General features: G+C 45.2%; 1 protein-coding gene across 2 annotated transcripts in view; it reads left to right on the top strand.

Moving 5' to 3' along the window:
• Nucleotides 1-25979, top strand: part of TRANK1 (tetratricopeptide repeat and ankyrin repeat containing 1) — a 183865-nt gene that overhangs the window by 82756 nt on the left and 75130 nt on the right. For both annotated transcript variants that reach the window (XM_044292742.1, XM_044292743.1), the window contains 4 exons: nt 3933-4082; nt 12595-12846; nt 19743-19919; nt 22473-25241. In XM_044292742.1, coding sequence (XP_044148677.1) covers nt 3933-4082; nt 12595-12846; nt 19743-19919; nt 22473-25241 — 3348 coding nt within the window. The remainder of the gene's footprint in view (nt 1-3932; nt 4083-12594; nt 12847-19742; nt 19920-22472; nt 25242-25979) is intronic.

Below are 25979 nucleotides of genomic sequence, written 5' to 3'. Positions count from 1 at the left end.
GTAATTGTTCATTTACACTCCTTGCTATGTCAACCTCAATTAGTGTGTGAGTTACAGCTGCTCACATAGTACGAGCATCCGTTTTTCCCTGATTCTGTAGACTGTTCTTCGTACAGCTCACTGAAATCCATCAGAGCTGCTCTGTTGGGTTGATGTTTAGCTCATATCTGCATTTTCCTGACAGCTTATTAACACACATTCAAGCAGATTTCTTATTTGTTTAATAAGAATATAGCTTGAAAGGTGTTATCCCATGATCAGTGTAAAAGATAAAAATCGGACATCATATAGTATATAACAGATGACAGTCTGTTTCTAACAAAGCTAGAACCAGGCCTGTACCGTACATAGATCCAGGAATATTCCTATTCACTGCTCTGCTAGAAGCTGGGGAGTGTCTTTCCTGCTGCAGCTAAGGGTGTGTGTCTAGGGTCTCCCTATCCCAGCTCAGGAGGCAGTTGAAGGATGAAACGGAGCATGTGTGGCCATCTCAGTAGTGAGCAGGTCAAAGAACTAAGAAAAAGAACGAACAGCAGGTGGCGCTATACAGATACATTTTATTGAATAACTCAGTAGCTATGCTAAATTTTTAATTACATGCAATTACAAAAGTATTCAGATACAGGTGCTGGTTTGAAAACGGTAGAATATTTTTATAGGACAACCCCCTTAACACGTTGCCAGTCCTAACTGGCCGGTACTTAACGCACTAGGACGAGCATTCTCGTCCTAGGGTTAACCGGCTACCCCACACGAGCTGCCGCAATCAGCAGCAGGGGTCCAGCTGATACTGACAGCCGAAACTCTGCTGTATCTGCTAGCATCGGTAAAAACACACATGCTGGCTGTTTAACCCACTGTATGCTGCGGTCACGCTGACCGTGGCATACAAGGGGTTTGTGGCAGCTTGTACATCCGCATTGGGCCCCCATGCTGCGGTGACAGGGTCCCTATAGTTGCTATGGCAGCTCAGATGCTCTGAACAGGCAACGGGCTTGCCAGCTACGGAAGCTCAGGAGATCTAGCCCCAGGGCTGGGTCTCCTAGGCAACTGTTAGTGTCTTACAGTGTAAGACACTGACCGCTCAATACAGCACAATACAAATGTATTGTGCTGTATTGAAACAGGGATCAGAGACCCTGAAATGTTGAAGTCCCATAGTGGGACAAAAAAAATAAAGTTAAAAAAAATTAAATTTTCCCAAAATAAAAAAAAAGTTAAAAATAGGGGAAAAAAAAGACAAGTAGACATAATGTATTAGGTATCGCCACGTCCGTATCGATCAGCTCTATAAAAATCTCACATGACCTAACCCCTCAGGTGAACACCGTTAAAAAAATAAAATAAAAACTGTGCTAAGAAAAATATTTCACCTTACATCACTAAAAGTGCAATACCAAGTGATCAAAAAGTCATACGCACCCCAAAATAGTGCCAATCAAACCATCATCTCATCCAGCAAAAACGATCCCCTACCTAAGACAGTTGCCCAAAAAATAAAAAAACGATGGCTCTCAGACTATGGAGACGCTAAAACGACCTGCTCTATAAAAATATCACATGACCTAACCACTCAGGTGAACACCGTAAAAAAAAAAAAAAAAGTCTGCCATTTTTTGTCACTTTACATCACAAAAAGTGTAATAGCAAGCGATCAAAAAGTCATATGCACCTTAAAATATTACCAATCAAACCGTCATCTCATACCAAAAAAAATTAGCCCCTACATAAGTTGCCCAAAAAATTAAAAACTATGGCTTTCATAATATGAAGACACAAAAAAATTATTTTTTTTTCAAAAATGCTTTATTATGTCAAATATTTGGTATTGTCGCGTCCGTAACAACTTGCTCTATAGAAATAGCACATGAACTAACCTGTCAGATGAACATTGTAAATAACAAAAAATAAAACGGTACAAAAAAAACTGCTATTTTTTGGGCACCTTGCCTCACAAAAAGTGTAATCTAGAGCAACCAAAAATCATATGTACCCTAAAATAGTACCAATAAAACTGCCACCTTATCCCGTAGTTTCCAAAATGGGGTAATTTTGGGGGAGTTTCTACTCTAGTGGTGCATGTGGGTCTTCAAATGTGACATGGCAGCTTAAAATTATCCCAGTGAAATCTGCCTTCCAAAAACCATTTGGCGTTCCTTCCCTTCTGCGCCCTGCCGTGTGCCCATACAGCAGTTTACAACCACATATGGGGTGTTTTTGTAAACTACAGAATCAGGGCAATAAATATTGAGTTTTGTTTGGCTGTTAACCCTTGCTTTGTTAGTGGGAAAAAATGGATTAAAATGGAAAATCTGCCAAAAAAGTTAAATTCAGAAATTTCATCTGCATTTCCTTTAATTCTCGTGGAACACCTAAAGGGTTATCAAAGTTTGTAAAAATCAGTTTTGAATAACTTCAGGGGTGTAGTTTCTAAAATGGGGTTATTTTTGGGTGGTTTCTATTATGTATGCCTCACAAAGGGACTTCAGACCTGAACTGGTCCTTACAAAGTGGGTTTTGGAAATTTTCTGAAAATTGTCAAGATTTGCTTCCAAACTTCTCAGCCTTTTCAAAAAATAAAATGCCATTCACAAAATGATCCAAACATGAAGTAGACATATGGGGAATGTAAAGTAATAACTATTTTTAGTTATTACTATCTATTATAAAAGTTGAGAAATTGAAATTTGGAAATGTTGCAAATTTTTCCAAATTTTGGGTAAATTTGGTATTTTTTTATAAATAAAAATGAAATTTTTGGACTCAATTTTACCACTGTTATGAAGTACAATATGTGACGAGAAAACTATCTCAGAATGGCCTGGATAAGTAAAATCATTTTAAAAATATCACCACATGAATTGACACATGTCTGATTTGCTAAAAATTGCCTGGTCCTTAAGGTGAAAAATGGCATTGTCCTTAAGGTGTTAGGGTCCATTCACATGTCCATAGTGTATTGCGGATCCGCAATACACCCGGCCGGCACCCCCATAGAACTGCCTTTTCTTGTCTGCAACTGCAGACAAGAATAGGACATGTTCTATTATTTTCCGGAATCGTGGACCGGAAGATTGGGGGCGTGCTCTGGAAAGGCGGATGCGGACTGCACACTGTGTGCTGTCCTGCCCCATAGAGAATAAATGGGTCCGCAAATTGCGGAACGAATACGGACGTGTGAATGGACCCTAAATTAAGTGTTTGTGAGCTGTCAGGAAACTAGAGATCAGTAGACAGCAGAAACAACTGTCAGAAGAATCAGTGACAACCTGAAGGGTGCAAGCTATTAAACATTCTTTTTAATGCAGACCAAAATTGAGAAATTCTTTTAGCCCACAATATGCACAATGCAATAATAAAGAAAAAATGCCCGAAAGTGTCCATAGGCTTTAAAGAGGTAGCTGTAATTTTGTAATGTATATTTTGTATCACTTCTATCTTCTACTCAGGGCTGCAGTCACATTACAATGTGCATGCAGTTATTTCTTAGTTACTGTGATATCATGTCCATGGACATGTCAAATCAGCAACTGGGACAGTGATAGGGGAGTGTCTATATAACTCGCTAGGAGGGAGGAGCTATAAACTAGTTTGGCGTTGTTAGGGGAGGTGCTGGAGCTGTGGCAGAGAAAGGAGCAGTGCATCATGGGATTGGTTGGATCAGACACAGGAAATGCTACATACATTTTCAGTAACATAAGCACAGTACAGACAGATAAAGGGATGGGTTGCATACATGTTTTTTGGGCTTGTTCTCTGCTAGTCAGGAACATTCACAGTACCTGGAGATGACTGTCTGGCATGTACAAGTCATCTTGTATGATTATAGTTGCAATTAATATTACATTCAGGATTCTTTCTGAAAGATTGATGTTTGTGCATTTCTATATGTACTAACTAAACAAACTCTTGTTTTCTGGCTTTGTGTGTAGAGGTTTGCAGTTTTGCTGAAAACAAGACAATTTCACTTTCTTCTGCACTGGACCAGTTCATAGGCTTCTGCAATCAAGCAGGTCAAGTGAATAAACTTTGCAGGCACAAAACTGTCCAGAATTTTCTGCGTATTCTGTCATCACTGAAAGGTAAACTGTTTACTCTTAAGGATCTAGATCAGGGGTGCACAACCTGCGGCCCAGGGGCCACATGCGGCCCTCGATACCATTCTGTGCGGCCCCCAACCATCTGGTAACAATATGTATTTCTATGTTTTGTGGCTGCTCACATGTATCTTTCATGTATTCTCCCATTAGATGGGAGTACTAGAAGTGTAACTAGACATTTATGATATATACTCTATGTTCAATATGCCAAAAATATAGTATTTCCGTTGGTAGTACCTCTAAGTTTTATTTTCATCCCTTGGAATTTGTTTAGGCTGACTATGTGGCCCCCAACCAGAAAAGGTTGTGCACCCCTGATCTAGATTGTCTAAGCATGTAACAATTTTTACAACAAAAGGTTTATTTGCAATAACTGAACTTTGCACAGCTATATTTCTAGAACTAATTTTCAAACACATGAATATGGCTAATTATATGGAACTTGTAGGCATGCACAGGCCATCTTTTGGGGTGTGCCTCAAAGAGCAGGAGGTAAACGGGAAGTAAACCAAGTGCTACTAGTTTTCCAGGCTTTGCCTCTCCTCTAGCCATGTATCTGAATCCATAAATACAGTAATATCAGCTCTAAGCAGTAGTACTAGCTAATTCCCAGAACCAATAATTGCACCACTACTGCTATGTTTAGTTCCAGAGGAACAGTACCCCTTTTCTCTTGATCGCCAGGGGTCCCAGTGGTCAGACCTCCACCAGCCTAATACTTTGGGGTCATTTAATTAAAAAGACATATGTCTATATTAGTCCTAAAATAGGTCTCAGCATGTTGTAGCTTTGATATTCAGGTGTTTTTCTATCTCCTTCTCTTTGGGGGAAAATAGCCCGAGAAGAAAATTGCCACCCACATATTATATTTGACAAAAATGTTTGCAGCATGGATGAAGATGCATGTGTTTTTAAGCTGTTTTATTTAGTTAGCACAAATGCTGTGCGCCTTTAATGTGCAAGTTTTTTACCCAACAATTGTGGCGTATAGGGCTTGATAAATGTCCCCCAGTTTGTGTTTTCAGAAGCCTTTACTGTAGCAACCTGTGTCAGGCAGCTGCTGCCAAGGCTAATAAGATCATGGAGTATTGTGTACAATTTTGGTCACCAGTGCATGAAAAGTCATGATAGAGCTTGAGCAGGTTTAAAGTCAAGCAACCGTTATAAATGGTATGGTTGAGAGCCTCTGGCGTGTCTACTCAGAACTACGACACTAATAGATGGCTTTAAGAGGGGAGGTATGGAGGAGCATATCTCGTTATATGCAGTTGATATGTTGCTGTATGTGGGGGATTTGGCCTCATCAATAGACCCTATCATATTTCTGATTTTGGCAAGCAATCTGGGTTGCTTATTAAATGGAGTAAGTCATTAATACTACTATTGTCCCCACTTCCACAGTCTGTCTTCTTCATACCAACCTCAAAGTTGTGTCATCCTTTAAATATTTGGGCGTTGAGGTATCTACTAATCCACAAAGGTACATACAAGAAAATGTATTACAACTGCTGGCTAATTTTAAGCTTAAAGCTGCTTCCTGGCATAAGTTGCCAGTGTCTCTAATAGGCAGGGGAAAGCGGATCAAAATGGTGTTAATGCCGCAGCACCTACAAACCGGATTCCAAAAAAGTTGGGACACTAAACAAATTGTGAATAAAAACTGAATGCAATGATGTGGAGATGGCAAATGTCAATATTTTATTTGTAATACAACGTAGATGACAGATCAAACGTTTAATCCGAGTAAATGTATCATTTTAAAGGAAAAATACGTTGATTCAAATTTTCACGGTGTCAACAAATCCCCAAAAAGTTGGGACAAGTAGCAATAAGAGGCTGGAAAAAGTAAATTTGAGCATAACGAAGAGCTGGAAGACCAATTAACACTAATTAGGTCAATTGGCAACATAATTGGGTATAAAAGGAGCTTCTCGGAGTGGCAGTGTCTCTCAGAAGCCAAGATGGGTAGAGGATCACCAATTCCCACAATGTTGCGCAGAAAGATAGTGGAGCAATATCAGAAAGGTGTTACCCAGCGAAAAATTGCAAAGACTTTGCATCTATCCTCATCAACTGTGCATAACATCACCCGAAGATTCAGAGAATCTGGAACAATCTCTGTGCGTAAGGGTCAAGGCCGTAAAACCATACTGGATGCCCGTGATCTCCGGGCCCTTAAACGACACTGCACCACAAACAGGAATGCTACTGTAAAGGAAATCGCAGAATGGGCTCAGGAATACTTCCAGAAACCAAAAAGAAGGCCCAAGACGATTGAACAGTTAGAGGCCTGTATTAGACGAGAATGGGAGAGCATTCCTATTTCTAAACTTGAGAAACTGGTCTCCTCGGTCCCCAGACGTCTGTTGAGTGTTGTAAGAAGAAGGGGAGATGCCACACAATGGTGAAAATGGCCTTGTCCTAACTTTTTTGGGATTTGTTGACACCATGAAATTCTGATTCAACATATTTTTCCCTTAAAATGGTACATTTTCTCAGTTTGAACTTTTATTCCGTGATTTATGTTCTGTTCTGAATAAAATATTAGAAGTTGGCACCTCCACATCATTGCATTCAGTTTTTATTCACGATTTGTATAGTGTCCCAACTTTTTGGGAATCCGGTTTGTACATTGCAAAAGTATTCAAATTAAATTTTTTTTTTTTTGTATTTTGTTACATTACAGCCTTAAGTTCAATGTTTTGTTAATCTGAATTTTATGTGATGGATTACATCACAATAGTCTAAGTTGGTGAAGTTAAATGGGAAAAATGTATAAACAAAAGTGTGGTTTAGAACTAGAAAACAGAAAATTCCTATGTTAGGAAGCCCATAAATGGCTTACCTTCAGAAGTCGCATAATTAGTAAAATGATGTCACCTGTGTGCAATCTAAGTGTCACATGATCTGTCATGACATATACACACCTTTTTTGAAAGACCCCAGAGGCTGCAACACCTAAGCAAGAGGCATCACTAATCAAACACTGCCATGAAGACCAAGGAACTCTCCAAACAAGTAAGGGACAATGTTGTTGAGAAGTACAAGTCAGGGTTAGGTTATAAAAAAATATCCAAATCTTTGATGATCCCCAGGAGCACCATCAAATCTATCATAACCAAATTGAAAGAACATGGTACAACAGCAAACCTGCCAAGAGACGGCCGCCCACCAAAACTCATGGACCGGGCAAGGAGGGCATTAATCAGAGAGGAAGCACAGAGACCTAAGGTAACCCTGGAGGAGCTACACAGTTCCACAGCAGAGACTGGATTACCTGTACATAGGACGACAATAAGCCGTACGCTCCATAGAGCTGGGCTTTATGGCAGAGTGGCCAGAAGAAAGCAAATACTTTCAGCTAAAAACAAAAAGGCACGTTGTGAGTTTGCAAAAAGGCATGTGGGAGACTCCCAAAATGTATGGAGGAAGGTGCTCTGGTGTGATGAGACAAAAATGTCACTTTTTGGCCATCAAAGAAAACGCTATGTCTGGCGCAAACCAAACACATCACATCAACCAAAGAACGCCATCCCCACAGTGAAACATGGTGGTGGCAGCATCATGCTGTGAAGATGGGACTGGGAAACTGGTCAGAGTTGAGGGAAGGATGGATGGTGGTGAATACAGGGATATTCTTGAGCAAAACCTGTACCACTCTGTGAGTGATTTGAGGCTAGGACGAAGGTTCACCTTCCAGAAGGACAATGACCCCAAACACAGGGCCGATCCTACACGGGGTGCAGTGGGTGCCCCGCACCCCAGCGCTGTCACCCGAAAGGCGCCGAGCGCAGGGCCGGACTGGCCTGCCGGGATAGCGGGAAATTTCCCGGTGGGCCGGCAAGCCTAAGTGCCGCAAGGCCGCGGTCCTGGTGACAAGTGGGGGCGGCCGCGGCCGGCGGCAGGGCAAAGCAGGAGATGAGCGCCTCCATTGCGGAAGCGCTCATCTCCATAGTCATCTGTATTGCCGTCCTCAGGACGGCAATACAGATGCCTGTGCTGTGGCAGAGGAGGGAGAGGTGTGTCCCCTCCTGTTCCTCTGATAGGCTGCCGGCTTAGTGCTGGCAGCCTATCAGAGCTCAGGCCGGTGCAGGCGGCGCGATGACGTCATCGCGTCGCCTGAGCCGTATAGCGAGGGACACAGACGGAAGAGGCGGCCTGCATCGCATCGCATTGCTGGAGGTAAGTATAAGTGTATTATTTTTTTATATTTTTTTATATAGGTACAATACTGGGCTGGCACATGATAAGGGGGGCTACTGGGCTGGCACATAAGGGGGGCTACTGGGCTGGCACATAAGGGGGGACTACTGGGCTGGGCTGGCACATGATAAGGGGGGCTACTGGGTTGGCACATGATAAGGGGGGACTACTGGGCTGGCACATAAGGGGGGACTACTGGGCTGGCACATGATAAGGGGGGCTACTGGCACATGATATGGGGGCACTCTGGCTACTGGCACATGATAATGGGGGGGATCTGGCTACTGGCACATGATATGGGGGGGGGCTCTGGCTACTGGCACATGATAAGGGGGGGGCTCTGGCTACTGGCACATGATATGGGGGGCTACTGGCACATGATAAGGGGGGCTACTGGCACATGATAAGGGGGCTACTGGCACATGATAATGGGGCTACTGGCACATGATAAGGGGGGCTACGGGCACATGATAAGGAGGGCTACTGGCACATAGGGGGGCTACTGGCACATAAGGGGGGCTACTGGCACATGATATGGGGGGGCTCTGGCTACTGGCATATGATATGGGGGGCTCTGGCTACTGGCACATGATGGTGGGGGGGCTCTGGCTACTGGCACATGATTGGGGGCACTCTGGCTACTGGCACATGATATGGGGGGCTCTGGCTACTGACACATGATATGGGGGGGGCTCTGGCTACTGACATGATATGGGGGGGCTCTGGCTACTGGCACATGATGGTGGGGGGGCTCTTATTACTGGCACATGATTGGGGGCATCTATGGGGGCACATCTTACTGCAGATTATTGGGGGGCACTATAGGGGCATCTACTGAGGCTAAAAAAGAAGATATTTTATATGGGGGCTCTGTATAGGGGCATTTTATACTGGGACACATTATGGTGGGTACTATGGGGAAGGGGGGGGGCACTATGGGGGTCATCTACGGGGGCACTGAGAAGGGGTATTTTATATTGGCACATTATGGGAACATTAGCTCAACTGGGGGCATTACAAATGTTTTGCATATTATAAGGAGAATTATTACTACTGGGGGGGCATTATGGTGGGCTTTATTACTCCCCCATGGTATGACCCCCTAGTAGCAGCACCAGCCTCTCCCTGCTCTGCTATCCCTCTGCCCCTTCTCCAAATCCTTATTATGAAATCTTTCTCATTAGGTTAAAGCACAACATCAGCTCCGCCGAGCCCCCGGCCAAAGTGTTGAAGTGGCGTCCGAGATCCCCAAGGGCCAAGTCAAGTAACTGTAAGTTTTTATGGGGGTTCTACAAAAGAGCTATCATGGGGCAAAGTTGATATTCGTGTTTACACACGTGTTTTAAAATGAATGCTTTCTCCTATTATAAACAAGTAAATAATGACGCAATGCTGTGGGGCTGGTGTGCAACTTTTTCCAGGGCTGGTTTTTATCCCCAGTCCGGCCCTGGCCGAGCGAGCCGCCGGGACTTTTTTTTTTTTGACATTTTTTTTTTTGACTTTTTTTTTTTTTTAAGCCGAGCCGCCCATTCGTGGGGGCTGAAGTTGTTGCCATAGAAACATTGTAAAGGGGAGGAGTTAGTAAGATAACCACGCCCATGTGGGGGTGCCAGAAATATTTCTGCACCCAGGCGCCTGTGACCCTAGGATCGGCCCTGCCCAAACACACTGCTAAAGCAACACTTGAGTGGTTAGTGTAAATGTGTTGGAATGGCCTAGTCAAAGCCCAGATCTGAATCCAGTAGAAAATATGTGGTCAGACTAAGGGTCCATTCACACGACTGTAATTTGGATCCGCATTAGTTCCGCAATTTGTGGACCCATTCACATTCAGTTGGGGCTGGAACACATGCAAATCCGCATTTTCGGGATCCGTTTTTTCGGGATCCGCAATTCCACTTTCTAAAAAAAATAGAACATGTCCTATTCTTCTCCTCAATTGCGGACCAGAAAAGGCATTTTCTATTATAGTGTCTGTGATGTGCGGTCCACAAATTGCGGATCGCACATTGCAGGTGTCTGTGTTTTGCTGATCCGCAAAACACTTACGGACGTGTGAATGGACCGTTAAAGATTGCTGTTCACAAGCGCAAACCTTTCAACTTGAAGGAGCTGGATCAGTTTTGCAAGGAGGAATGAGCAAAAATCCCAGTGGTAAGATGTGGCAAGGTCATAGAGACTTTTCCAAAGCGACTTGGAGCTGTGATTGCCTCAAAAGGTGGCTATACAAAGTATTGACTTTAGGGGGGTGAATAGTTATGTACATTGACTTTTTCTGTTATTTTGTCCTATTTGTTTGCTCCACAATAAAAATTAAATAAAAAAACATCTTCAAAGTTGTGGGCATGTTCTGTAAATGAAATTATGCAAATCCTCAAACAATCCATGTTAATTCCAGGTTGTGAGGAACCAAAATACGAAAAAAGTCAAGGGGGGTGAATACTTTTGTAATGCACTGTATACTTCATATCTCACCAGTATGGATCCCCCTGCATTATTTTTATAAAAACCCAACAAGTTTTTCATTTTTTGCTGTGGAAGAATAAAGGTGGTAGAATTAGATATGAAACCCTACAAAGAAACAAGGAATAGGGAGGTCTTGCAATGCCCGACCCATTATTATACCTTATATCTGCTCAGCTGCAGCATCTTAATGGATGGAAAACAGCTGGAGGAACGGGAGATGTGGCAGATTAATTGAATGGGCATCGGGACGCTCTCTGCCCCTGGCAGCCTTGGAGGGGGGAATGGATAAAAAATTTTGATCTGCCCCAGCTCTGGTGCTTATGAGGAAGGTGTGGGCCAAGGCTAAAATGCTTCTTGGGGTCTCTGGACTTATTAATATGTTTCCCTTATGGAAAAATCCTGTTGTATCATAACTTTACTAACTGAAGGTATTTTCCCTATGGGAACGAAAGGGGATTTGGAACATCAGGCAGTTGTACTCCCAGGGTCTTCTGAAACTATTTCAGCAATTGTGTTCTGAGATAGATTTACCTTCCAGTCATTTACATAAATACCTACAGTTAAGACATGCATTAGATGCCCAATCTAAAGCAATATTGTTGCAGTATACATCCAATCAGACGCTTGACTTTGTGTGGCGTTGGGGTCTGCGAGCGGAGCTATTTCGAGAATTTACAAATGTTTGCATGGTGAATTTTTGAAGGCCTTCCCTCTCAGTGTAAAAGCACAACGAGAAAAGGATGTTGGGATTATTACGGATTCTCAATGGAAGGAGACTTTGTCACTGAACCCGAGCCTATACCTGAGTGAAGCTGCTAGATTATAGAAAACCCAGTTATTCCTCTTTACAATTGGATATAGGGGAGGCTCCTGTTGCCCAAAATATGGCGAGTGGGTGGTTGACCTGATTAATATGCTGTGGAACTGCTATGCAATAAGGGAATATTGGAGTAAGGTGATTCTGCTAATTTATAAACTGTATAGTGCAAGTTTCCCCCTCAATCCTAAAGATACTTGGGCATCTTTGACTCTGACCAACTGCAGACGCCTATTATCATAGGAATAGGATGGATTCAACCACTGTCTCCTGTTATAGCAGAATATATAGCGCAACTGAATGTTATTAGACTAGATAGGGGGTGTATCTAAAGCGAAACTGTATCTCTAACTTTGAGGCTATATAGGGCCCCTGGATTAACCAATGCGGAGTCTGCAGTCCGTGGTTGCTACTTACAAGGGGACTAATACTTTGATAACTTAGGGTTATTCTGACTATAGGGAGCCTGAAGCTATGAAATTGCTGTACTCACTTGGGACCAGCTAATGGTGTGTGTCGCTGGTTGAGCCTTGCTACAACCCTGAGAGTGGCTTCTTCAGGGAGTGAACTCTGAATTTGTATTTCTCCTCCTCTTTGATTTTTGGTAGCCCAACTGTTACTGTGATTGTCTTGTGGTGGTGGGGGGGGGGGGGGGGAGAGTTAGCGTCGGACTAGAAACCGATCAACACTTATGAGTGTTTTAGACACTGTGAACTTGATGTGCGTTTTGTTTATGGACAAAAATTAATAAAAAGATATCTGATTAATAAATTGTATGGCTGGAGCACTGTGCCCGGAAAGATGATCATAATTAGGGCTTTTTAGTTTAGGAAAAGGATGGCTGTATAAATATAACGAAGGTGAATACAAATATCTCTCATAGTCTCTTTATTTCAAAGACTGGTATATAAGGAAGGTTTCTACATCAGGGGATCACCCTGTGCACATTATGGTCAATTTTGTGTATAATGATTTTTCATTGTATTATGTTATTTCTCTCTTTGTTAGAGATCCCACCCGACTTAAAATGTGACATCCCTGACTCTTTTGCTGAACTCCTCATCACACAGTTAATACAGATGCAAAGGTGGCAAGAGGTTTTACTGCTACTGACGAGAGATGCTGATGGGGAATCTACTCAAGCAGGACTGATTCAACGATGTCCGCTTCCTGATATCAATATTTTCCATTTAATAAACAATCTTAGTCCAAAAATCAAGTTTCGTTTGCCACTAATCAAGTTACTTTTAGAACAAGGAGGTAAATATTTATTTTTATGTCTGTTGTTTGCTTTCCTGTTCGTTGATAACTTTTTTTTTTTCAGAATGTTCATTCCTTGACTGTTCTCCCTGCCGCCTAGGTGGGCAGTGGTGGGCTGCCTTCACTTCAGTGGGCCTGTGCAGCAATCCCCTGCAAATACACAGCCATAAATATACTTCCTAAACTAATGAAAATAGTGAATGGTGAGCTTAAAACTCAATTCTCTGTACATTGCTGACAGCTGTGCGGAGTACGGGCTGTGAAATTTATGATTAGGTTTACAGCGCTGTGACTTCGGGCAGGAGCACACATTGCTGCTCCTGCCCGCTCCTGCCGGAGGATTAATAGTTCCTGGCATAGCACATGGGTGCTCCTGGCCATGCCCTCCAGAGAATTACTAACTCCTGGCATAGCGCATGGGTACCCTGTACCCATGTGCTATGCCAGGATTAACTGAGCGGAGCGTGCTCCTACTTCTGCCTGCTTCGCTAAGCTAAGAGAACAGCATGATGAAAAACAAATCCGGCACAATGGATACTTTGCAGTAAAATCTTCTGTTAGAATAATACAACCACATGCATCCTCTCAGAAGCATCCGCATGCTTCTGAGAGCCCTGAACGGATCTCACAAACGGAAAGCCAAAACGCGAGCGTGAAAGTAGCCTTAGCCAACCGCCTACGTTCAGGGCTTTCAGCCACATTGTGGCCACAGCTCAGTGGTATGGTGCCTGAGCGATGGCTACTACATGGTGTACCATCCCAGTGAGCAGCACTTAGCTCTGGGGAAGCTGCCAGTGGCAATGCACATGAGACCTGCATTCTCGTTTTGGTCCAGGCTCCTTTCTTTTTCTATTGAAAGGATCCATATGAAAGATCATACAGTACGTGTATGTGTAGGTTGAATTATGTTGTACATGATTGTTTGTTTCTCGTACTTTTTTCCATTGGGGGACACAGACCATGGGTATAGCTTAGAGGTATTAGTAGGAGGGACACTATGCAAATGAAAGAGCTCCTCCTCCTCAGGCTATACCCCCCGACTCCACCAGGAGGAACTCAGTCTTTGCTTAGTGTCTGGTGAAGGAGGTTGACGCTCTCTGATTCTACTCCTTTTTGTTATTTTTATTCTAGATGGGGACACAGGTCGGCATGGCGCCTTCCTGGTCCCCCGTGGAGTGCCCGCCGCCGTCTTTGGGACGTTGCCTGGCTGCCTCCATTTCCCCCCAAGAAGATAAGTGGATCCGGGCTCGACCTGTTAGCTCCGGCATCCCACCAGCTGCTGGGACGCCTGCTGCCTACCCTCCTCCAGAGCACTGTTCTCCTGGATTGGAGTCAGAAGTCTGAAGAGGCGCATCCCTGCTGGTCTGGACATCGAGGGAGCATGCTGAGCAGATAAGTATTGCCCAGTCCCTCCCCCTCCCTCTGTGTCTGTTTGTCTGTGGCTACCTGGGTGAGCTTGAAGATGGATCCTGATGGGGCACTTTCTTCATTTTGGCACTGGAGTACTGGCATCTCTTCCCCCTTAAACTGTGGGCTTCAGCGCTTCTCTCGTCAGGCCTTGGCTGCTGCGCTCTCTCAGCGCCCGCCGGCAGGCCGCTCCTCCACGTGGTGTTTGTTCGCGCGTGCGCTTATTTTCGCGCGCGTGCGCTTATTCGCGCGTGCGCTTATTTTCGCGCATATTTTCGCGCGTGCGCTTATTTTCGCGCATATTTTCGCGCGTGCGCTTATTTTCGCGCATATTTTCGCGCGCTTATTTTCGCGCATATTTTTCGCGCGCTTATTTCGCACGCTTTTTTCGCGCCATAATGACGCTTTCGGGGGGGCGGAGCCTCGGCATGCCGCTCTGACTCTCCTTACACCGGAGACTCTGTTTGCTCACGGCCATGCAGCTCCTCATCACTCTACTCCGTTTTGTGCCAGGCAAGCCGGTAGCTCAGTGGTAATGCTGCTGCTGCCCCATGTCCAGGCTTTCTGAGTTCAAAGCCCCTTTCAGCCTTCAATAATTGTTTACATTATTCTAGATGGGGACACAGGTCGGCATGGCGCCTTCCTGGTCCCCCGTGGAATGCCCGCCGCCGTCCTTGGACGCTGCCTGGCTGCCTCCATTGCCCCCCAAAGAAGACAAGTGGATCCGGGCTCGACCTGCAGCTCCGGTATCCCACCAGCTACTGGGTCTCCTGCTGCCACCCTCCACCAGAACACTGCACTCCTGGACAAGGAGTCAGAAGCCTGAAGAGGTGCATCCCTGCTGGTCCTGGAGTAGAGGGAGAAGATCTGCAGGAGCAGATAAGTATTACCTGCATCCCTGCCTTACCCCCCTCCTCCACCCCTCCTCCACGTCCATGGGAGCCTGCGGTCCCCGCTTGGGCATCTGCCATGTCCAGCGCGGCCGCTAAATTGGTCTTAGTCGCCAAGGCAACCATGTCCTTTAATCCTGTGGCGCTAACAACTCCATCTCTCTGTGGTCCCCACAGTGGGTGACTGACTACGAAGAGGCAGCGTGAGTGGCAGCATCCCACCTCGGATATCTCCGTCTCTCCACCCCCCTCACCTCGCCGGTGGCGCTTGCGGACTGCTCTTCCCCCTCCCTAGGGAGAGTAATCCGAAGGGGAATTATCCGGCTCGGACGAGCCAGGTCCTTTTTGGACTATAGGGCATTTTCAAATCCTGTGACGCCAACCACCTCTCTAAGTGGTTTTCCACAGAAGACGCCCGACTACTAACAGGGAGTGTGAGCAGCAGCATCCCTCCTCGGATGGCTCCGGCTCTCCCCCCCCCCCCCCTCGTCTAGAGGCGCGTTCGGGCGACTCTCCCCTCCCTTAGGGAGCGCAAGTCTAAAGGAGAATTTCCGGCTCTGATTAGGTCATGGAGCGGGACCCCTCGCCTAAGCTCTCCACCAGGGTGGCTGACTTAGTGGCGGCTGTCCGAGACGCCTTTATTCTCCAAGGGGATTCTCCTCCTTCCACTGGTCAGGAGTTCCCCCTTTTTCCGTCCAGGCAGTCGGAGACTACCATGTTCCCGGTCCATGAGGGATTTTTCCGCGGTCATGTCCAGGGCCTGGGGTAGTCTTAATAAGGTTCTCGACCACCCAGCGCATGAATATACTTTCCTTTCCCTGCTGACGGCGAGGAGAGGTGTCTCCTCCCCCTAAGGTGGATCCTCCGGTGGCCGGATTAGCCAATTATATGGCCCTTCCTGTCTTAGTCAGTTCCTCTTTCCAGGATGCTGTAGACAGACGCATAGACTCTCTTCCAGGTCCTTTTTTCGCTGGCAGCGCGTCCCTGTGACCTACCTTTCACTCAGCAGGAGTAGCCAGTGCTCTCTCGGTGTGGTTACAGCACCACCACCAGGAACTGGCGGTACGAGATGCGGCTACTAACACACTGGAGTTGGTTCTCCAGATGTCTCAGGCTTCTAAGATTCTTTGCGAAGCTTCTAGGGACATTGTTTCCCTCTTTGCCCGCAGGTTGGCCATCTCTGTCACTCAGCGCGAAGAGATCTGATTGAAGGTGTGGGACGCTGATGCCTCCACCAAGCGTTCCCTTGCTAATCTCCCCTTTGGGGTTTCCAGACCTTATGGGGATCAGCTGGACGAGTTCATCTCTGCATGCCTTTTGCCGTTTCTCATCTGGTAGGCCGTCGCCTGCTTCCTCCGCCGGGGGTCTCAGGTCGCCCGCAAAGAGGCCTTCCTTTGCACCAGCCTTCCCGGCGCTAGAGGGCCCAGTCAGCCCGCCCTGCTGCTCCTAGGTCTATCACATGTCCCGATTGCGGAATCCCACCATCGATTCCTGCGCTTCGCCATTATGAGTCGACACTGTCAGTTTGTCGCCCTTCCTTCGGGTTGGCGACCACCCCGCGGGTCCTTACCACGGTCCTGGACCGCTCATGGCGCTTCTTCGTACCAAGGGCATTACTTTGCTGCCCTATCGGGACGATATCCGGATAGAGGCCCCCCTCTCTACCGCAGACCAAGGACAGCGTCCGGATCACTGTTCAGACTCTGGAACGGTTCGGCTGGCTGGTAACTTTCCCAAACTCCTGCCTCTTCCCGTCCCAGAGGCTCTCCTTCCGGAGGATGATTTTGGACACCTCGGCTGCCAAAGTATTCTACCAGCCTTCAAGTCCTCCCAGATCCAGGGGGCAGTGTCGCATCTGCTGCGCTCCCCGTGCCTCTCCATTCGGGAATACTTGCAGGTCCTGGGTCTTATGGTAGCCTCTTTCGAGGCCTTCCATATGCCCAGTTTCACACTCGCCTGGCGCAACAGGAGATCCTTTACCTTTCAGCGGGTTCGGGCAGCTCTCCCTAGGTGGCTGTTCCCGATGAACCTGAGGTCGGGGAGTTCCTTTCTCGCATTCTCCTGGACGACCGCCACCACCGATGCCAGCATCCTGGGTTGGGGGGGGCGTTTTCCAGTCTCGCACGGTTCAGGGGATTTGGTCGGCGGCAGAGTCTCGCCTTCCAATCAACTTTCTGGAACTGAGGGCGATTTTTTCCGCTCTCTCTCTCCTATTGGACCTCTCTCCTTGCGGGCCTCCCAGTGCGGGTTCAAACGGGCAATGCCGCGGCCGTGGCCTATATCGACCATCAGGGCGGGAACCGCAGCCGGATGGTGATGCAGGAGGTGAAGAGAATTCTGACGTGGGTGGGGACGCACGTTCCGGTGTTGTCAGCAGTTGGCATTCCAGGAGTGGACAACTGGACAGCGGACTTTCTAAGCCACTACACGGTGGATCCAAGCGAGTGGTCTCTGCATCCAGAAGGGTTCGAAGAAGTCTGCCACAGATGGGACCGTCCGGATGTGGACTTAATGGCGTCCGGGTTCAACAACAAGATCCCAGTGGTCCTGGCTCGCGCCCGAGATCCGGAGGCGTACGGATGGATGCGCAGGTGTCTCCGTGGCAGGACTTCAGCCTCCTCTGTTTTCCTCTCCTACCAAAGGGTCTACGCCAGTTCGAGGCGGAAGGGAATCCGACCGTTCTCATCACCCCAGAGTGGCCTCGCCGCGCGTGGTTTTTTGGACGTGGCTCGGTTGCTGACGGACGCCCCATGGCCTCTTCCCGACAGACAGGACCTACTGTCTCAGGGCCCGTTCTTCCACCGGAATTTGCGGTCTCTTCGTTTACCGGCGTGACTGTTGAAACCGCCATCCTGATGAAGATGGGGTTCTCGGATTCAGTGGTTAGGACCATGATCAGTCCGGGGAAGTCTTCTTCCTCCCGGATTTACTATCGTACCTGGATGGCCTTCCTGTCCTTTTGTGAGGGTTCGGGGTTCCCTCCCCTTCGGTTTTCCATCTTGATGGTACTGTCTTTTCTTCAGTCTGGGCTTGTGCAGGGACTGTCGCTTAGTTCCCTGTAAGGTCAGGTTTCGGCGCGGGCCGTCAGAGGTCCCTTGCTCTTAAGGGTCCGGTGGTGGCCTTTCTTCGGGGGTGGCGCATTCGGTTCCCCGTATGTTCCCCCTTTGTCTCCTTGGGATCTCAATTTGGTTCTGCGCGCTCTGCAGTCGGCCCCCTTCGAGCCTTTGAGGAGGGTCTCTCTGACTGTTCTCATCTGGACTTCCTTGTGACCATAGCTTCTGATACAGCTACATAGCGTAGTGATTAAAGTTCTGGGCTATTATGCAGTGGCTGTGAGTTCACATCCCATCACGAGCTTTTAAGTCAGACTGGTGTCGAAGCTGGCCGCTCTTTCCTGTCAGGAGCCTTTCTGGTTTTCCACCAGGATTAAGTTGTGCTCCGTCCAGTCCCCTTCTTTTTGCCCAGGGTGGTCTCTCCCTTCCACCTTGATGAGGATCTTGTCCTGCCTTCCTTTTGTCCTTCTCCGGCTAACCCCAAGGAACGCACTCTGCATTCCCTGGATGTTGTACGGGTCCTGAAGGTGTATCTCGCGACTACTGCTTCCGTCCGCCGTTCTTGGCGCTCTGGATCTGCTTGGCTATTTCCGCGGCTTGTCGCGCTTGTGGTGGAGTTCCCCCGGCTAGGATTGCCGCTCGCTCCACTAGGGCGGTGGGGGCTTCCTGGGCAAGACGCAATCGTGCCTCTGCGTCTCAGCTGTGTACGGCGGCCACCTGGTCGTCCTTGCATACCTTTGCAAATTTTTGTCAGTTGCATTCACTGGCTTCGGCTGATGCGGCTTTGGCCGCAGGGTTTTGCAGGCTGTGGTTCCTGTTTGACCGTTGGGCGTTCCTCCTGGCGGTGCTGATATTTTTTCCCACCCCATGGACTGCTTTTGGACGTCCCATGGTCTGTGTCCCCCAATGGAAAAAAGTACGAGAAAAGGAGATTTTTGTGAAACTCACCTGTAAAATCTTTTTCTCGTCTTTTCCATTGGGGGACACAGCTCCCACCCATTATTCCTGTTGCAGGAGGGGTCTTTAGTTCAGTTTTTCTGTTTCTGGTTGGACCTTATGGCTTGGTCCGATGGTTTCCATGATTTTTTTCTTGCTCCTTCTCCTACTGCTTGTGCAACGCCTGAGTTCCTCCTGGTGGAGTCGGGGGGTATAGCCTGAGGAGGAGGAGCTCTTTCATTTGCATAGTGTCCCTCCTACTAATACCTCTAAGCTATACCCATGGTCTGTGTCCCCCAATGGAAAAGACGAGAAAAAGATTTTACAGGTGAGTTTCACAAAAATCTCCTTTTTTCACTTGTCTACAAGCATTTGCACTTACACTGACATTTTTATTGCTTATTTATGCTGGGTATTAGGTATGTTTTACTGGTATTTATGGTATTGTTATTTATGGGACTTGTGCCAAACTGTAGACCCATATAATTGTTTTATGTGGACCAATGGTAGGGGGTAATCTTATTTGTATATTTTCTTGCACTTGTTTGTAATACAGAAATAGGAAAACATTTTAATTTATGTATTATTTTTGGGTTTTTTTCCACCATAGTTTCTCCTGATGGCATTGGAGCCAACTCGAAACCCCCAATTCAACTATGCTTCAAGAAAAGTGATTTTGCTTTGGCTTATTTGCTGCTTTCTAATGGGGGAGATCCAAAGAGTGTATCGCTCACAGAAGGGGACACACCTCTGCATGCTGCAGTTTCTATTGCTTTAAATAACAAAAGTGAGTCCACCCTATATAATCATATTGTACATCACTAGGGATTCAAATGTGTGATTTTCTCTGAAAAAAAAAAAAAAAAAAAAGAAAATCTGACATTTCTTACAAGCGTTTTTTCTTAGTGTTCTTTTTTCTCATTTGGGTCATTGCATTGAGCACACAGCAAAGACCTTGGGTATAGCGTTAAAAAGTGTTAACTTCTCCCACCAGATATGTCCCGCCTACGGACACCGCTAATCAGTTTTAGCTTTTTGTCTGTAGAAGTCAGACATCTGTAGAGCTTGCTTTTTTTCTCGTACTCGGACCCAGGGTGAAATTATCCCCTGGTTACCTACCTGGCAGCACAGCGGGATGCCTCCAAACAACCCAGTGGCCAGGACAGAAGCAAACGTGGTGTGGAAGAATACTAAATCCTGCACGGCCCACCGGCTTCATGTCTTCTCTACCTATGGCACAGGTCCTCCCCCACCAAAGGGAGCGACCTGGGAGGCAGAAGGACCTTGCTGGATCTAAGGCTGGACTTCAGGGATTGGGAGTCATGTAAGTATAGGGACAATGGTCCCCATCATGTCCGACCCTAGATGGGAAACGCCCAGACAGGGGTCCACAATTGCTTCCTATTTGCTACCCTTTATTTATGCCCACTGTAGTACCAAATTTCAGTGCGGTCAATCTGATCGGTCAGCCGATCCTTGGTCATAGGGTGCTACAAATGGATGTCAATGCATTGACTGCACTCACACCACTTCAGTTGATTGTCTCCTCACCCATGGGGACTGCTGTAGAACGTCACAAGGTCTTTGCTGTGTCCTTCAAGGACACGGACAAAATGTTTTAGATTTTTTGTTACTCACTGTAAAATCCCTTTCTCGTCTCATTCATAGGGGAACGCAGCACCCACCCCTCTTGCATACTTTTTTTTGATCGGGCACATTATTGGTTCATAGGTTCATTTTTATTATTGCTCATGTTTAGTCTCCTACGGCTACCATACAAACTGATTAGCTCAGTGTCTGCAGGAGGGATATAGCTGGTGGAAGGAGTTAACACTTTTTGCTTAGTGCACCTCCTAGTGGCAGCAGCTATACCCAAGGAATTTGCTGTGTCCCCCAGAAAGGGATTTTATGGTGAGTAACAAAAAATCCAATATTTCAAGTGTTTATTTTTATTTAATAGAGAAGTCTATGGGAATATGCCTAAAAGAAAACACCACTCTGGTATATAAAGGGGTTTTCAGGGAATGATGCCCTATACTCAGGATAGGTCGTAGATATCCTATTGTTGTGTGTGCAATAGCCACCATTCATCCATTTTTGAGCCAGAAGCACAAGGTTCCATTCACCTTGTGGCCATGCCACACCCAGAGCATACTACTTTGTTAAAATAAAATGCCATTGACCCTAAAAATACACATCAACTTTGAAAGAAAACACCACTTTGGTATTTAAAGGGGTTTTCAGGGAATTATTTAAAATGGCTGCTAGCAACCTGTCCTAGAATGTGAGCAGGACTGGTTGCCGGGGATGGGGGGGGGGGGGTTACTACACAGCTCTATAATAGATGGTAATGCTGCGATCCTGCCTACAATATGCCTTCATGGCTGAGCAGCCTGACAGAAATACTCACTAACATGTAGTGTATTAAAGTGCCAGAACATAGTATGTACACTCCTACAGGCAGCTCTGCAAGTGGAGGCAACCTCTGCTGACATTCTAGGACAGGTTGCTTATGGCTATTTTAAATCAGTCCTGGAGGTCCTCTTTAATATTTCCCCTAGACATCTATGGGAAGCTGTTGTTTTTTTTCCTAAAAACTGCCAATCACCAGCAACCGCTAAATCCCACAGAAACATGTAACACAATCCTTAGACAATATAGGATTTGGTATTGGTAATTATACTGAAGGCTTTTTTACCTTGTATAATAACTACTACGCAAATATTTTCCTGTGCTGTATACTTTTGTAGTGGTAGAATTTTGGCATGATCCCTATACAAAGGGATCTCTCTCCTTCTTCCCTGTGTTGCTTTAAATGTGGAAATTTCCGCTTGGGTTATGGACTGCCAAACTAAGAAACAGTACACATGATGTGTGCAATGAACAATCGTCTGAGCAAAAACTGCCAGAAGTTCTTTATTCTTTTAGTAAGAATTCCAAATCAAACAATATTATTGTGCCACACAGATCTATGTCTTCAAAACATGCCGTCTGGAAGGATTCAGCTTAAAGATGCTGGAAGCCAAAGGTTTCCTGTTGCCATCTAGCTTCAATATGAAATATGGGTACTGCATCTCCGTCTCGGGAAACTACACAGTGGATGGGGCCTTCCATCAGCTGTATAGTTTCTAGTGCTGGTGGCTGCCTGAAACTTCTTATTGGTGGTAGTGCTGGGGGTTGGACCCCCACAGATCTGATATTAATGACTTATTCTCAGGATAGGCCATCAGTATCTGAGTCCTGGAAAATCCCTTTAGGTTAAATTTGAGTATAAATTTACTTTTGTACTATATAATGCATAATTACATTTTTCTGTAAATTCTCCCCTTTTTCCCCCCAGATGATAATGGTGTGCTCATGGTAAAATACCTTTTGGACCTGTATTCTTCTGAACCTCAGAAGTATTCTTATCTGGAACCCAACATCCAGGACCGAAATGGAGACACAGTCATGCATTTGGTTTTTCAGAGCAATAATTCAAAATATTATCGTAAATTAATGGATGCACTGGCAAGATTTGACATTAAGTTAACAATAACCAATCACCAGGGAAAAGATGCAAAATTCAAGATTAAGAACTCAGATCAGCGCTTCATTGCTTGGAGTGAATATAGGAAGAAATACCAGCAAAATCAACCAGCCTCAGTTCCCAAGTCTATTAAGACGCACACAAATGGAAATGTAATGCAGCGAAAGACCCATGCAAAGTCACACTTTCCTGCTCCTCCACAGCTTAAATCTGTGATTGAAGATCAAACTGGTGAATACACATCTGTGGAACTCCTGGGAGAAGCTGCAATGAGCACAAATAAAGTGTTGACTCCCAGAGAAAGTATCCTGCAAATCATAAGAGAATTAATAAAATGTAAGGAACTTAATAAAGCACAACCAGTCTTTGATAGTTTAAGGCCATCTATCACTGTACAAACTAAAGAAGCAGGGATCCATGAGACACCTGTTGTCTATGAAAATGGAGTAAATCCATCTGATGAGTCCTTCATGGAGAATAATGAATGTGCTGCAAATAGTTTGCCAGTGCCCAACAATATTAAACATGATGTTGAGCCACTGGAAGAGGACGTTGATCTTTCCAGTATAGATTTCAATAATATGACCTGGGAAGTTGAGTGTTCACCTGAAGCCCTGAAGAAACTGGGAAGCAAGTCAGTGCCACAGTACATAAAAAATAAAATAATTGTTTCTATTCAAAGTCTTGGAAATGGGGAATGGACACGCAGTCTTCAAAAAAAGCTGAAAGTGAACAGTAACATCAAACTTTATGAAGTCAAGCTAGATAAAGGGGCCAGGATGCTGTGGGAACTTGCAATTGACTTTTCACCACGATGTAGTGAGGAGCCAGAAAAAATCCTCTCTTCTGAATCGTCAACTGTAAAAACAGGCAGAATTTACACCGAGATAATACGGATTTGGGATATTATTCTTGACCATGGGAAGCTCGGGCATGCTATTGAAAGCATATGCAGTGCTTACAATAGAGGTTTAACCTGTATACTCAGAAAAAAACTCAAGGGCATATCCAAGGCTACTACTTCCTCAAACGCATCAAAGCGTATTCCAAAATATTTTATGGAAGATACAGAGTTGGAACTTGATATGGAACTTGTTGTTCCAGATTACTTCCCCCCTGCCAGTGCAGGAGAAACGGAATACAATATAATGAAATTCCACAGCTTTAGCACAGACATGGCACTCAATGTATTAAGCAACATGAACTCCAGAATTGAGTATCCATTCCGAGTTGGTGAGTTGGAATATGCCGTGATTGATCTAAATCCCAAACCGTTGGAAACCATCATATTAATCGGTAGAAGTGGGACAGGAAAAACAACTTGTTGTTTATATCGACTCTGGAAAAAGTTTGATGCTTACTGGGCGAAAGCAGTATCAATTGGCCCATGGCTAGCAAAACAGACTTGGCAACGGAGAAAATATTGTGAAAATTTTGATGTTTTTGACTCGGATGAGGAGGAGATTTCTGAAGGGGAGTTGTCCGATAATAAAGATGAAGAGCAAAGCCTGCCAGAACTAGAGAACATGGATGCAGAAGACCAATTGTCATATGATGTAATGGAAGATCCTTTTGAAAATCCTGTTGAATTGGAACATTATCATCCAATTTTTATTACAAAAAACCATGTTCTTTGTCAAGAGGTGCAAAGAAACTTTCTTGAGCTAAGCAAATCTACAAAGGCAACAAGCAGTTATGAGCCACCTGAGCCAAACGTTTATAAATTACAAGATCTAAAAGATGAGAATTATCCTTTATTCATAACTTCCCAGCAGCTACTGGTACTTCTGGATGCTTCCATGCCTGATCCATTCTTCCCCAGAAATGAAGATGGAAGTCTCAAAAGGAGCATTGCTGGATGGTCTACTTTGGATAATATTGATGTGCTCGACTTGTTGAGTGACGACTATGAAATAGAGTCTGACCCTGAAAATGAGGAAGAAGAAAATCATTGTGAGCAAGTAGAGTCTGATCCTCGCATTTTTGTGACCTTTGAGGTATTTTCCAACTCTTTATGGCCTAAGATGAAAAAGGGAAAGTCGCTGTACAATGCTGCACTTGTTTGGAAAGAGATCAAATCATTTTTGAAAGGATCATTTGAAGCATTAAGCTGCCCTCAAGGTAGACTTGCGGAACAAGAGTACCTTCAACTTGGAAAGAAAAGAGCACCAAACTTTCAGGGGGATCGGAAGGAAATCTATCGCCTTTTCTGCTTGTATGAACAAATCAAATCTCAGCTTGGTTACTTTGATGAAGAAGATGTCTTGTACAATTTATCTTGCAGATTGTCAAAGCTTGATGAGTTAACATGGTCTATCCATGAACTTTATGGGGATGAGATTCAAGACTTTACACAGGCTGAGCTTTTTTTACTCATGCGATGCATTAATGATCCCAATTCTATGTTTCTTACTGGAGACACAGCACAAAGCATAATGAAAGGGGTTTCATTCCGTTTCAGTGACCTCAGATCCTTGTTTTACTTTGCAAACAAAAGCTGCTCAGGTAACCAAAAGAACTGCATCGTCCGCAGACCAAAACAAGTGTACCAACTAGTTCAGAACTATAGATCTCATTCCGGTGAGTTACTTATTAACCTTTTTTTTTTTTTGCATTCTCACAGTTGCCTGGCATTTTATCATTTTTTCGAGTGAATGGTCGAGTGAATGGGATTGAGCTGTAATAAGCCCTATAATTATAATAAACACAGCCACTACAAAATGTTGAGTTGTTCTTGGATCGATGGGAGTGCCCATCAATCGGTAGAATCCCAAATGATCTTGAATGACCTATCCTAAGGATTTCAATATTCAATGGGATTGCAACCCTCAAATGAAAATTAATTACTACTAGGATAGTGTGTATGAAAGAAATAAAAAAGAAAGCCACTCTCCTCTGGAAAACAGTTCTGTTCCAGTGTTGAAGGTCCTGTCTAGGGCTGCAGTAAACGAATATTTTTGTAATCGAGTATTCTATCGATTATATTTCTCGAATCATCGAGTAATCTAATAAGAAAAAGCTACTTAAAATAACGTACGTAATTAGGTATGTATAAAGTTATTGGTTTGAAGGGGTTAATAACTTTATACATGCCTAATGCCAAGGTGCTTCCATTAACCCCTCCAAACCAATAACTTTATACATGCCCATTGGGTTTGGAGGGGTTAATGGAAGCACCTTGGCATTAGGCATCTATAAAGTTATTGGTTTGAAGAGGTTAATGAAAGCACCTTGGAGGTGCCTTCATTAACCCCTCTCTAAGCCAATAACTTTATACATGCCAAGGTGGTGCTTGCAGCCTCCATTAACCACTCTCTC

This window comes from Bufo gargarizans, chromosome 5, assembly GCF_014858855.1.
Source record: "Bufo gargarizans isolate SCDJY-AF-19 chromosome 5, ASM1485885v1, whole genome shotgun sequence".
Taxonomy (NCBI): Eukaryota; Metazoa; Chordata; class Amphibia; order Anura; family Bufonidae; genus Bufo; species Bufo gargarizans.
The sequence above is the reverse complement of the archived record's forward strand: the minus strand, read 5'-3'. Positions and strand labels throughout refer to the sequence as shown.